Source organism: Thamnophis sirtalis, unplaced genomic scaffold (genome assembly GCF_051295495.1).
Source record: "Thamnophis sirtalis isolate CommonGarterSnake01/CBP01778 unplaced genomic scaffold, rThaSir2_p1.2 scaffold_6, whole genome shotgun sequence".
In the NCBI taxonomy this organism is placed as follows: domain Eukaryota; kingdom Metazoa; phylum Chordata; class Lepidosauria; order Squamata; family Natricidae; genus Thamnophis; species Thamnophis sirtalis.
Window position 1 is genome coordinate 81,763,225 of NW_028261386.1, and position 14,088 is coordinate 81,777,312.

The 14,088-nt window shown below is 39.1% G+C and overlaps 1 protein-coding gene across 2 annotated transcripts in view; it reads left to right on the forward strand.

Moving 5' to 3' along the window:
* RMND1 (required for meiotic nuclear division 1 homolog) overlaps positions 1–14,088 on the forward strand; it is a 42,865-nt gene that overhangs the window by 27,973 nt on the left and 804 nt on the right. For both annotated transcript variants that reach the window (XM_087718290.1, XM_087718291.1), the window contains 3 exons: positions 8,476–8,552; positions 9,274–9,394; positions 12,146–12,262. In XM_087718290.1, the coding sequence (XP_087574416.1) occupies positions 8,476–8,552; positions 9,274–9,394; positions 12,146–12,262 (315 nt within the window). The remainder of the gene's footprint in view (positions 1–8,475; positions 8,553–9,273; positions 9,395–12,145; positions 12,263–14,088) is intronic.

The window sequence follows — 14,088 nt, forward strand, 5'->3', positions numbered from 1 at the left end:
ACTTTACAAAATGCTTAATTAAACTCATGTGTCTAAGGAGAAAACCCTGTTGTTTTAATTATACCTATTTTATGTTTCTTATGGGAAGCTATTTGTTTGAATGTAGATTGACATGTTTATTATTAATGCTCATGTCAACAAGTTTCACTATATAGGATGCCAAGAAGAAAAACCTGCATGGAAATTTGAAATACAAAAAATTAACTTCTCAGAGTTAAATTTAAAATAGTTTTTTACTCACATTAAAAATGATAGAATACACTAAAGTTGATCCTTTTGTTAGAAAATGGAGTTAAATATAGGAGTAGAAAGAGGAATAGGTCATCAATAAAAAGTATACACTGCTCAGAACTCAAGAGAAGCTGGCAGGAAAGCTAAAATTCAATGGTTGGCATATTATACTAAGAAAAGAAGAAAGTTATTTAGATATGTTTAAAGTAAAAGAAAAAAAGAATCAGTGTAGCAGTTGTATGTTGAAGATGGCAAAATGTTGTGTTCCCCAGGTAGTAGTGAAGAACAAAACATAAGGAATTAAAGGTTGGGTCTTATAAAAACATGATAAGATAATTACTTTGCATAAATCCTGGGGATTTGTCATTTTTGGTTCTGCATGGGCTGGTTTGCATCAGACAGAACCAGTGCACAATCTTGAGGTCCTCCCAGACTCACACCTCCTACTTGATTTAGACCAGTGGTAGTCAACCTAGTCCCTACCGCCCACTAGTGGGAGTTCCAGCTTTCATGGTGGGCAGTAGGGGTTTTGTCCGATACTGAAGCACTTTCCTTTTTTAAAATTTCATTGACTTTTTAAAAAAAATTCATAGCATTATTTAAAAACATTTTCATTAGGTTTTCATAAAATTCTCCGTGATAATTTAAATTTCTGAAAATATACTATTTGTATCATCCGCGCATAAATTTAGTTCATACGTGAAACTAAATGGAGCTATAGTATGACCACAAACAAAAGAGCCTCCTCCCAGAATAGCTTGCGCATCTCCCCCCACACCACCCAGCTGTAACAGAGAAGCAAAGCTAGTAGCCGGCGGCCCCCCCCCAACCCAATCCACAATGTGCGAGAGGCATGCGCAGACGATGAAACACGGCACAGGCTCTTTTGTTTGCGGTCACACTGGTCAGTACGCAGATTTGTGAGAGTGAGTACGTGCCTACAGCTTCAAACAAAATATTGTGAAATATTGTGAGCCCATGTCTCAAAAAAAGAAATACGCTCGTGGCTATTTGCCAGAGTATCTGAAGATGGGTTTCATAGAATCAGTTGTAAATAAACAACATCCAATGTGTTTATTGTGTCATAAAACATTATCCAATGCGGCAATGAAGCCAAGTCGATTGTGAGAACATCTTTCTACAAAGCATCCAAATGATATGGACAAGCCCATTGAATATTTTCAGGAAATATATAAAAAAAATTCAAAATCGTTCAACAATTGTTGCATCATTTAAGAAACAACATGCAGTGAACAAAGATGGATTAATTGCCGCTTATCGCATTTCATAATTAATTGCAAAAAGTGGTAAAATCTATAATATTGGAGAAAGTGTAATAATACCCTCTATAAAAGAATTTATCTCAACGGTAATGCATCAGGATATACCTGAAATTTTAAAAAAGTTGCCCCTAAGCGATAGCACAATAAAGCGACGAATTGAAGAAATGGCTGTTAATGTTGAAAAAAAACTTATAAGTATTCTCCAAACTCTTCATTTTCCATGCAATCTACTATTGCAGATAATAATGCTTTATTGATGGCATATGTACGTTATTTCGATGAAAACAATACATTACAAGAAGAAATGCTATTCACAATAAATCTCATTACAGATACAAGAGGATTATCTATATTTAATACTGTGAAATCATATTTTACAAAAAATAATATTCCTTTGAATAATATTGTTGCATGCGCTACTGATGGAGCACCATCAATGGTAGGTCACTATCGTGGATTTGTTGCTTATTTGAAGGAAGAAGTGCCAAATGTTTTATGTATTCATTGTGTGGTGCACAGACAACATCTTGTAGAAGAACATCTAAGTACAAGTCTCCATTCATCATTAACTATAATAATTTGTGCTGTAAGCAAGATCAAATCCAATGCAAAATATGACAGAATGTTTCGACAGCTTTGCCAGGACAATAATGAAGATTTTATTACGTTACTTTTGCACACAGAAGTTCGGTGGCTGTCAAAGGGTACATCTTTGGCTTGTTTTGTAGCATTATATGATAGTGTCATACAATTTTTTGAAAGTAATAATGAGACCAATTTGTGTCAACAGTTAAAAACAGTAAAGAACGATGCCTTTTATTTGGCAGATATTTTCAAGAGATTTAATGATGTCAATTTGCAGCTTCAAGGAGCTTATAAAACTCTTATAGATTGCCAAAGTATTGTGTCATTATTTATTGACAAACTTGATCTACTTCATTATAATCTATTGAAGAGAGAATTTCATCAGTTTCCTGAATTATCATCTATAAAAGATGATGTAACTCCAGAGGATATTGACAGATTCAGTAGCCACCTCAACGAACTTAAATTGGACATGGAAAAACAATTTGAAGATATTTTGAAATTGAAGGTGTATGACTGGATGAAAAATCCTTTTACCGCAAATATTGAAGAGGCTGATACAACTTGCCAAGAACAACTGTTAGAAATTAGATATGATGAAGAAAGTAAACATAAATTCGATAGTGGTGGATATGAAAACCTATGGCAAAAAAAAAAAATGCCTGTGTAGAAAATGATATTCAGTTTATTGTTACCTTTCCCTACCTCATATCTTGTGGAATCAGGCTTTAGTGCTGTTAATCATATTATGACCAAAGAAAGAAACCGCCTGAATATTTCCGAAAGAGAAGACCTTCGTTTGTTCCTTACAAAAAATCAAGCCAGATACCCAGTATTTAGTTTCGCAGCATCAGCCTCAGGGATCTCATTAATAATTTAATTAATTAAATGTAATTTCATCAGACTTCATGCTTCTATGTATGCAAAATATAAATAAAAAGATAGATTTATCTACAGTAAGTTTTATAGATTTATTCTGCCAAACTTAGTGAAAGTCCAACAAAGTATTTGATAAGTAATTATTATTATATGCTTTAACCTGCTGTAACTCTGCTTTATAAATTTTATAAAGTACTTCACCATTACTGTGGAACCGGTGGGTGGTTAGAAAATTTTACTACTAACAGAGATACAAAAGTGGGTGGTAGGTATAAAAAGGTTGACTACCCCTGATTTAGACCAATGTGTTTTGGAAAATATTCTTTTTTCCAGGGCGCTTCTAATAATGTTGTGTGCTCTGCAATATTTCTTTTGGGAGGAAAGTGTTATAACAGTCTTGAAGAGCACCAGAGATTCTCCATTTAGGATAAAATGCATTCAATATTTATCCACCTGGACAATTCTCCCTTGGTTGGTTGGCTAATTAGCCATGATGGTCAAGGATCAAGAGAACAATACTTCCTTGTGGTCTACATTCTTAGGCTGAAAAGGATTCCATTAAACTGGAGAAGACAAGGAATTTGGACCTGGAACAATGTGTTTACATCAGTGTGAAGTATTCTGTCCTTAAGGTGCCATTCAGATCTATCACAGCAGGAATCTAAGTGCATTTATTAGGATAGTGTCAACCCTTTAGGGCAGATAGGATCAAGAAACAGGCACAGCAATGATTATTATAGATAGAATGACTGAATCTTGTAAACCTGTCAAAAGTTTTTCTCTGCCCATTTTACCTGAAACAAAATCAAAGCAAGCTTATTTGGAAAAGTCCCCCTCAGCAGTTGACTCACTCTGTCCCCCATTTCCAAGCCAGATTTACATTCCTTCAAAATAGATACTATGGATTTTGTGTTACTATAAAAAGCTTGCATATCTACAGTGGGGCAAAAAAGTATTTAGTCAGCCACCAATTGTGCAAGTTTTTGTATTTGTATTTTGTATTTATTAATATTTGTATGCCGCCCTTTTCCCTGGGGGGACTCGGGGCGGCTCACAATTCAGAAGGAGGGGGGGACAAACCAAGTTACATATAGGACAGTACTTCGTTAAAAAACACAACATTCATACTATTCGGGTACGGTGAGGTCTTTAGCCCCAGGCCTGTCAGGACAGCCAGGTTTTAAGGGCTATGCGGAAGGTCTGGAGGGTGGTGAGAGTACGAATCTCCACGGGGAGTTCGTTCCATAGGGTCGGAGTTGCCACAGAGAAGGCTCTCCTCCGCGTGGTTGCCAGTCGACATTGACTGGCTGATGGAACTTGGAGGAGGCCTAATCTGTGGGATCTAATTGGTCGAGTGGAGGTAATTGGCAGTAGGCGGTCTCTCAAGTACCCAGATCCAATACCATGAAGGGCTTTGTAGGTGACAACTAGCACCTTGAAGCGTACCCGGAGATCAACAGGCAGCCAGTGCAGCTCGCGGAGGATAGGTGTTACGTGGGTGAAACGAGGTGGCGCAGTGGTTAGGGTGCAGTACTGCAGGCCACTTCAGCTGACTGTTATCTGCAGTTCAGCGGTTCTAATCTCACCGGCTCAAGGTTGACTCAGCCTTCCATCCTTCCGAGGTGGGTGAAATGAGGACCCAGACTGTGGGGGCGATATGCTGACTCTGTAAACCGCTTAGAGAGGGCTGAAAGCCCTATGAAGCGGTATATAAGTCTAACTGCTATTGCTATTGCACCCACAATCGCTCGCGCGGCCGCATTCTGGACTAGCTGAAGTCGCCGAATACTCTTCAAGGGCAGCCCCATGTAGAGCACGTTGCAGTACTCCAGCCTAGAGGTCACAAGGGCACGAGTGACTGTTGTGAGAGCCTCCCGGTTCAGGTAGGGACGCAACTGGTGCACCAGGCGAACCTGGGCAAATGTCCCCCTGGTCACAGCTGACAAATGGTGTTCAAAAGTCAGCTGTGGGTCCAGGAGGACTTCCAAGTTGCGGACCCTGTCTGAGGGGCGTAGTATTTGACCCCCCAGCCTGAGAGATGGAACACTTGGCCAATTAGTGGGAGGGAAGCACAGCAGCCACTCGGTCTTATCCGGGTTGAGCACAAGCTTATTAACCCCCATCCAGTCTCTGACAGCCTCAAGGCCCTGGCTCATCACGTCCATTGCTTCATTGAGTTGGCACGGGGCGGACAGATACAACTGAGTATCGTCCGCATACTGGTGGTATTTTATCCCGTGCCGCCGAATGATCTCGCCCAGCGGTTTCATGTAGATATTAAAAAGTAGGGGGGACAGGACCGAACCCTGCGGCACCCCATATGTAAGGGGCCTAGGGGTCGATCTCTGCACTCCGACTAACACCGACTGCGACCTGTCCGAGAGGTAAGAGGAGAACCACCGTAAAACGGTGCCTCCCACCCCCACCTCCCGCAGTCATCGCAGAAGGATACCATGGTCGATGGTATCGAAAGCCGCTGAGAGGTCAAGGAGTACCAGGATGGAGGCGTGGCCTCCATCCCTGGCTCTCCAGAGATCATCGGTCAATGCGACCAAAGCGGTTTCCGTGCTGTAGCCAGGCCTGAAGCCAGACTGGAAAGGATCAAGATAACTAGCTTCCTCCAAGGACCGCTGGAGCTGAAAGGCCACCACCTTCTCAACAACCTTCCCCACAAAGGGGAAGTTGGAGACTGGACGATAGTTGTTTAAAATGGCTGGATCCAGAGTTGGTTTCTTCAGGAGGGGTCTCACCACCGCCACCTTAAGAGCGGGGGGAAAGACCCCCTCCCGAAGGGAGGCGGTAACAACTGCCTGGATCCAGCCCCGCGTCACCTCCCTGCTGTTAACAACCAGCCAGGAGGGGCACGGGTCCAGTACACATGTGGAGGCACTTACAGCTCTCATGGCCTTGTCCACGTCCTCGGGGGCAACAGCTTGAAACTCAACCCAGCGATGGTCTACCAGATTTTCCCTTAGTGCCTCGGCTGGTTCTGCAGAAATGGAGTCCAAGTCCGTCCGAAACCGAGCAACTTTGTCCGCGAGAAACTGGACGTAATCCTCAGCCCTGCCCTTCAAAGGATCACCCGTATCCCTCCTATTTAGGAGGGAACGGGTTATCCTGAACAGGGCGGCTGGGCGCGACTCGGCGGAAGCAATCAGAGTGGCAATGTAAGTTCTTTTCGACGTCCTGATTGCCCGAATGTATTCTCTGATGCTTGATGTTAAAAGTGCTCGGTTCGATTCTGATTTATTGGATCTCCATTGGTGCTCTAGGCGTCTCTTCTGGCGCTTCCTCTCCCGGAGTTCCTCAGTAAACCAAGGGGCCCTCCTGGATCCACTGCCTCGGAGCGACCGTAGAGGCGCAATCCGGTTAAGAGACTCCGTCGCTGCCGAGTTCCAAGCAGCAACCAGAGTCTCCACCGGACTGCGGGCGAGGGTATCAGGAATAACCCCAAGCTCCGTCTGGAACCTCAGAGGGTCCATAAGTCGCCTGGGGCGGAACCACCTGGTCGGTTCCTCCTCCCTACAGTGAGGGTGTGGTCTTTCACTTAAAAAGAAAAAGTTCTTTCACTTAAAAAGATGAGAGAGGCCTGTAATTGACATCATACGTAGACCTCAACTATGAGAGACAAAATGAGAAAACAAATCCAGACAATCACATTGTCTGATTTGGAAAGAATTTTTTTGCAAATTATGGTGGAAAATAGTATTTGGTCACCTACAAACAAGCAAGATTTCTAGCTCTCACAGACCTGTAACAACTTCTTTAAGAGGCTCCTCTGTCCTCCACTCATTACCTGTATTAATGGCACCTGTTTGAACTTGTTAGCAGTATAAAAGACACCTGTCCACAACCTCAAACAGTCACACTCCAAACTCCACTATGGTGAAGACCAAAGAGCTGTCGAATGACACCAGAAACAAAATTGTAGACCTGCACCAGGCTGGGAAGACTGAATCTGCAATAGTCAAGCAGCTTGATGTGAAGAAATCAACTGTGGGAGCAATAATTAGAAGATGGAAGACATACAAGACCACTGATAATAGCAGTAGACTTATATACCGCTTGTATATAATTATATACAATCTCCCTTGATCTGGGGCTCCACGCAATATCTCACCCCGTGAGGTCAAAATGATCACAAGAACGGTGAGTAAAAATCCCACAACCACACGGAGGACCTAGTGAATGACCTGCAGAGAGCTGGGACCAACGTAACAAAGGCTACCATCAGTAACACACTACGCCGCCAGGGATTCAGATCCTGCAGTGCCAGACATGTCCCCCTGTTTAAGCCAGTACATGTCCGGGCTCGTCTGAAGTTTGTTAGAGAGCATTTGGATGATCCAGAAGAGGATTGGGAGAATGTCATATGGTCAGATGAAAACAAAGTAGAACTGTGGTAGAAACACAACTCGTCGTGTTTGGACGAGAGAGAATGCTGAGTTGCATCCAAAGGACACCATACCTACTGTGAAGCACGGGGGTGGGGGGGCAACATCATGCTTTGGGGCTGTTTCTCTGCAAAGGGACCAGGACGACTGATCCGTGTACAGGAAAGAATGAATGGGGTCATGTATCGTGAGATTTTGAGTGCAAGCCTCCTTCCATCAGCAAGGGCAGTGAAGATGAAACATGGCTGGGTCTTTCAGCAGGACAATGATCCCAAACACACCGCCTGGGCAACAACAGAGTGGCTTCATAAGAAGCATTTCAAGGTCCTGGAGTGGCCTAGCCAGTCTCCAGATCTCAACCCCATAGAAAACCTTTGGAGGGATTTGAAAGTCCGTGTTGCCCAGCGACAGTCCCAAAACATCACAGTTCTAGAGATCTGCATGGAGGAATGGGCCAACATACCAGCAACAGTGTGTGCCAACCTTGTGAAGACTTATAGACAACGTTTGACCTCTGTCATTGCCAACAAAGGATATATAACAAAGTATTGAGATGAACTTTTGATGTTGACCAAATACTTATTTTCCACTATAATTTGCAAAAACAAAATCTTTCGAAATTAGACAATGTAATTGTCTGGATTTGTTTTCTCATTTTGTCTCTCATAGGTGAGGTCTACCTACGATGTCAATTACAGGCTTCTCTTCTCTTTTTAAGTGGGAAAACTTGCACAATTGGTGGCTGACTAAATACTTTTTTGCCCCACTGTACTTGAGGATTCATCCTCTTTGTTTCCTGGAAACTCTTGTAGAATGCTGAGATATTCATCAGATAACATAAGTCTTTGTGAATTTTAATCTCTGTCTTGTAGGATAGATCTTAATTTAAATCTAAATTTTGTCAGGAAGTTCTCCAGCCATAACAATTGGGTTATCACAAACTGTCTATGGCAAGACTGCCTATCCCACCTCCCAAAGTTAATATGAAATTCAGAATAGATCTTTATTGTCATTAGGATTGTTTCTGCCAGTTCAAGTAAAGAGTGCAGTTGGATGGATAATATTGTACATCTAAAAAAAATCAATGTTCTCCCTTCTTACAGATGCTTAAATTAAGAAAGAAACTGAAACTGTCTCATGCTGATGTTATGCAGAAAATTGGGGAACTGTTTGACTTGAGGTATCTGAATGAAAAATAAACAAAAAGATTGCATTTTAGAGTCCATTTAAAAGCAATCTTTAACAAAAAAAAATACCATGATAGTATTCACACATATATGGATATAGTATACTGGCATGTATAATCCGCTTTTTAAATGTGTGATATTTTTAAAGTGATACAATTATATTTCTCTCTTCTGCATCTAGACTATTGTCCTCTGTCCTTTAACAGAACTAAGTAATGTTTAACAGAATCCAGAGCTTACTTGTATAAATTTAACACCAATAAGCATCTTGTTATTTTCCTGTTAAAATGTGGTTTATTTGTCAGGTCCTTACTTTGATTGTGTCACTAAATAGTATTAACTAGCAGCACAAAGATAAACCTTCAAACTAATCCCATTGTATATTGGTTTTTTTAATACCACTAGTTTTTTTCTGTATTTTCTTCAACTCCTGATAACCTAGGTTTGTAGTAATACACATATAGCAGAATAAATAAAAGGTGATAACATGTTGTATATAAAGCTTTAATCAGGTTCTAAAAGAATAGAATGTTTATTCGGAGATTGAAAACTTAACTATAAGTTCTGTAGCTGTGACAATGTAACATATTTTTTTTGCTACATGAAGTATGTTTGTCCAAAGAGTACTTGTTTGTCTCAACTTATAACAGTGCAATATGCAAAATACAATTCATTACCTGGCTTTTAAATAAGAATTTATCTTTCCTTCCTCAGGCATCATATAAATCTGAGTTCTGATCTGTTGATTACCCCAGATTTCTACTGGGACAGAGAACATCTTGAACAACTGTATGATAAAATGCATCGGTTTCTCAGTATTGATCGCAGAGTTAAGGTATTATTTTACTATTTTTATCTACAGTATTTTTCAGAGTATAAGACACTCTGAAGTATAAGACGCACCTAGCTTTTGGGGATGAAAACAAGGGAAAAATATCAGCCTCTGCCTCCCAGCAATTTCCCTCCTTGCAACAAACAGCAAACAGTACAGACAATATACATGTGTTTGTAATGTTATATTTCAGATTATACTTGTACAGATGTTGTTAAAATTGATGTGCTTTCTGGAAGTATAGTTATTCTCTGCTATTTAAAAGAATAGCACTGGGCCTCTTCAGATCAAGCATTTATTTTAAAAAGCTTCTTCATTTTGTTAAGGTGTCTAGACTAATAATAAAGCTGTCTTTAAAAAATAGGTGTAATAATTTGAACATTCTATAGGCATTTATAGTTGTTGACTTACCTCCTTGCAGCAAACAGCCTGATTAGCACAAGGGAAAAAAATCTGCCTCTGCCTCCCAGCAATTTGCCAGTTGGAGCAAGCAGAAAGTTTCACTTTCAATTTCTCCCTATCATCATCTGTTTCAGGCTGCAGGGATTGCTATAGTCTATTGAAGCCTCCGCAAGCCAGTATCTAGTTTTATTGTTTTATGCAAACATAACCAGTGCATTCTGTAACTTTTGGGGAGGTTTTATAATATGTTTGCCCTTTTTCTTAAATCCATGTAATTCTGAATTCACCAACAATTTGGCAAATGGAGTTTTACAGAAACTTGCTTTTATAGATTTTGCTTTTTCTAGAGTACTTTATGATTAATGGTTGACTCTAAAAATTATTGGATGTTTTTTCTTAAAATATTTACAATATTTTGCTATGGAGCTATTGCAGAAGTGTATCTTGGTGTCCCGTGGAAAAAGATGATTGTTAGATGGTAACAAAAAAAAATGTTTAGAAATCCAATCAAGAACTTGTGAACATAACATACTGCTTTCCACAAAACTCACTTTTCAATAGAAGAGAACATAAGTAGGTCAGGATTTAACTGCGGACTCATTGATGCTCTCTAAGCATGGTTGTTTGCTTGCAGATGTTTCATTATTGACAATGTAATATCAGTGCTGTGAGTGTGGTGCTTGCCCTTTCTTTATATATACAGTAGCTTTATATATACAGTAGGTGTTGGTAGAAGTATAACTTTTTCTTTGGTAGTTCCTTGACTAGAGTATTGCTTTTTGCTTGTTTTGTCTGGTGTTGATCCTTGATTAACTGGGTGTAGGTTGCTGGAGAGAATGTATTCTGGTCTTTTTGTTTCTTAGCCTTTTTAAATTGTCTCATTTGAAAGGTGTGTAAATGCGGTTTATCTCTATGTGTCTATTAATGGATGAACTTGTCTGAAAGCTAAGCTTTCAGGAATTCCAGTTTTAGCTTGGTCTAGGTTGCTGTTTTCCAGTTGAAATTACAGTTCAATCTTTCTCTGTGTTGTGAGTTTTCATTGTACCTTCCAGTTGCTAAATAGTGTTTATGGATGCACTCTACTATCTCTTTTCTGCCTGTCTGTCCTGCATACAGTATGAGCTGTTACAGTCCTTATACTTTGTTATAGATGAGTCCCATTCTTTCTTGGGCTACTAAGTCATTTGGTTTACATAATTGTGCTTTGGAGGACTTCAGTTGATCTATGGACTACAGTGATACCATGTAGTTGTAATTGTGTTGATTGTTTCTGAAATGTTTTTGATGTAGTGTAGCAGGGATCAATTTAGCTTTACAGAGCATCATTATTTAGAATGAACCAGCTCACTGGGATAGTAATCTGTAACAATATTCACGAAACTTTTTGTAGATTCCACATATTCTTACTGGTTTCTGGACTATATTACAGGTAGTATTAGTACATAAATGTTTTAATTCAGTAACAGATTCAACAGGTAGTTTTTTGATGCCTTGATATAGCCCAGTTGTTTGAAATGAAATTAAGTGTGTGTGTATATGTATATGTACACACACACACATACACACAAATTTGCTTTCAAAGATGTGATTGTTGCCATGACAGTGTTGTGCCTGTGTATGAACAATGAGATTCAGGAATAAAATGGCCTCACTACTGTCTTTAAATTAATGCACATAGATTTTTAAAAGTGTTGTTGTTTTTTTAAAAAAAAACTTCACAGAATCTTCGCAATCCAATAAGGAATGATGAAATTGACAATTCCATTTGAGGAATTTTGTTTTACATTGTTTTATTTCAGGATTTGCTTCTAATTTTATGTTGAAATTCTCTGCTATTAACTTTATTAAAGGTTTGGGCATATTTAACCCTGTTGCATTGTTAGCTGAGTTTTGCTAGACTTAAATCTTGATTATTATTTGGTGAAGTATACTAGGCTAAGGCAGGTATTTTACACAATTTAACTAAATGCTTCAGAGGGCAATTGTGATGAGGGCTGACGCCTAAATATTTCCTTAGGTTCGTTGCAAGAAATACTCAATAGAAAAATGTATTTCTATTTAATTTTATAAATGCATGCAAATGGAGAAAGGAAATTGAGGCCTGGGATTATCTGGGTTATCTACACATTGCAATCTGTTGTATAAATGCTGAAAAATCACATTATCCCATGACTAAGAATTGTTCTGAGTGTTCAGTCTTAGCTGCTCTAGTGTATTCAGTTTATAGAAACATTGTGATACAATTCTCCATATTTTTTATTTCAATAAATTCATCTCTGGAAGTAACTTATATTAAGAATTGTTTATTTAAGGTTTTCTGAAACATCAACTTTTCTGTCCTTACTACTGAAGGTAGTAAATGAAAAGCTCCAGCAGTGCACAGAACTGACAGATCTGATGAGAAATCATTTGAATGAAAAACATGCTCTGCGCTTGGAATGGATGATAGTAATACTCATCACAATAGAGGTTGGTTTACTAAAATTGTTTCGTAAAACATATGCAGAATGTTAAGTTCACTGAAGAGTATTTAAAGTCAGTTTCCTTAGACAAGGGACAAGTTTTCAAATAACTTTAAAATAGTTTCCATAAATTTATTTAAAAATATAGAAATCAGCATAGTACAATAGCTTGTCAATTTTACTATACTTTACTTTATTTTACTATACACTCACAGCCTTATTTTATAGCCATATAAATCAGACCAACTTATAAGTTCATTACAGTGCATGTTGGATTACTTATATTCCATGAGTTGTACAAGGTATGTAGGCTGAACAAAGATTTAATGGTAATTTAATGTTTTACATGCTGTTTACATATATTGAATATTCTATTGCCTATTTCACTGTGTGTTGCCAATAGTACTGTTTAGGAAATCAATTATGCAAAATAGTCCCAATCAAAAATACAATAGCAACTTCCTCCTTTGTCATTGGAGTAATGTATTCTTTGTTAGATATTGCTTGTTCAGCAAAGGCCTAGAAATTCTGTCCTCCAGTCTTGAAATTCTTATTTTCTAAAGGTAGTTTTTGTCTCAACATTGTGGAGAGCAATTGTTAGGAAAAAGGCTTATAGCTTATAGCTGAATATCCACTCTATTGAATTGGTGACTAGATTTTAAGTATATTATCATCCTATGTCACTCTTTCACTGTCATCATTCCAAGTTCACAGAACCCTCCTGGATAGTGTTGTATCCATACCAGAGAGTATGAAGTTTACTCATGCTGTAGTACCCCAAATCATAGGAATGGCCTTGAGTTTCTCCACGTGTATGATGCAAAGGGAAAGGATGAGAATGGATTGAATGCATGAGGAGTAATCATAGTAATTATGTTTAATTAAATAACATTTATCTTTTCTTTCTGGCTCAACAACTGAAAGGCTAAATGCTGCTCTCTGGGAGGCGGGGGAGTTGTAAATCCCTATCCTAATGCTAAACTCAGTTAGTAGATTAATTACTAAAGCCTTCAGCATGTACAATTTCTGAATACAGGCAAGAATAACTATCCATCCCACAAAAACTACTTCATGTGCAGGCAGACAAGGTAGATAAGAGACAGAAGGGAGTAAAAGCTCTCTCTGGCATGAGTCCAGGTTATCTGAGAAATCTTTTTCCAAAGGGATCATCCCACTTCTCATTCTGGCAGGAGCCTACTGCGGATCCCATCAGCCAAGGAATTTCGGCTGGTGGGATCTACAGAATGATCATTTTTTGCCACATAACCCGCATACTTTGGAACTTCTTGCCACCAGAGATTACATCTTCCCTGTCTTCTGGCATGGGGACTAATTGGCATGGGCACCCCGAAGGAAAAGCCATAGAAGTGGTTGGTGCAATAACAGAGAAGGCACCACTGCTGCTCCACTTGAAATGTCATTATGTTTTATTACATTGTAAGCTACCCAGAGTTGCCTCAAACCATGAGATGGGTGGCACATAAATGTAATTAATAATAAATTCCCTGGTTAGTGTTATAAATCAAATAGCCCTCTGTCCTAATACACAGCCACAGTTATATACACCCATAGTTAACAGGTGTGAAATAGTTAAAATTTTTGGAAGGGCTGGATTTCAAAACAATACAAGGAATAAATTTAAATTCAGTAAATTTGCAAGTTTAGCAGTGATGCAGTGTACTCTTTGTTCAAGTTGCCACACACCTCACAATTCTTTTTTCTATAACCCCTCCCCATTTGTTCCCATTCCATGACCAGTACAGAATTCAGTATTCATTCTGCTGTCTTGGGATTTCAGTCAGTCTTCCCCCCCTCCCCCCCCAAAAAAATACT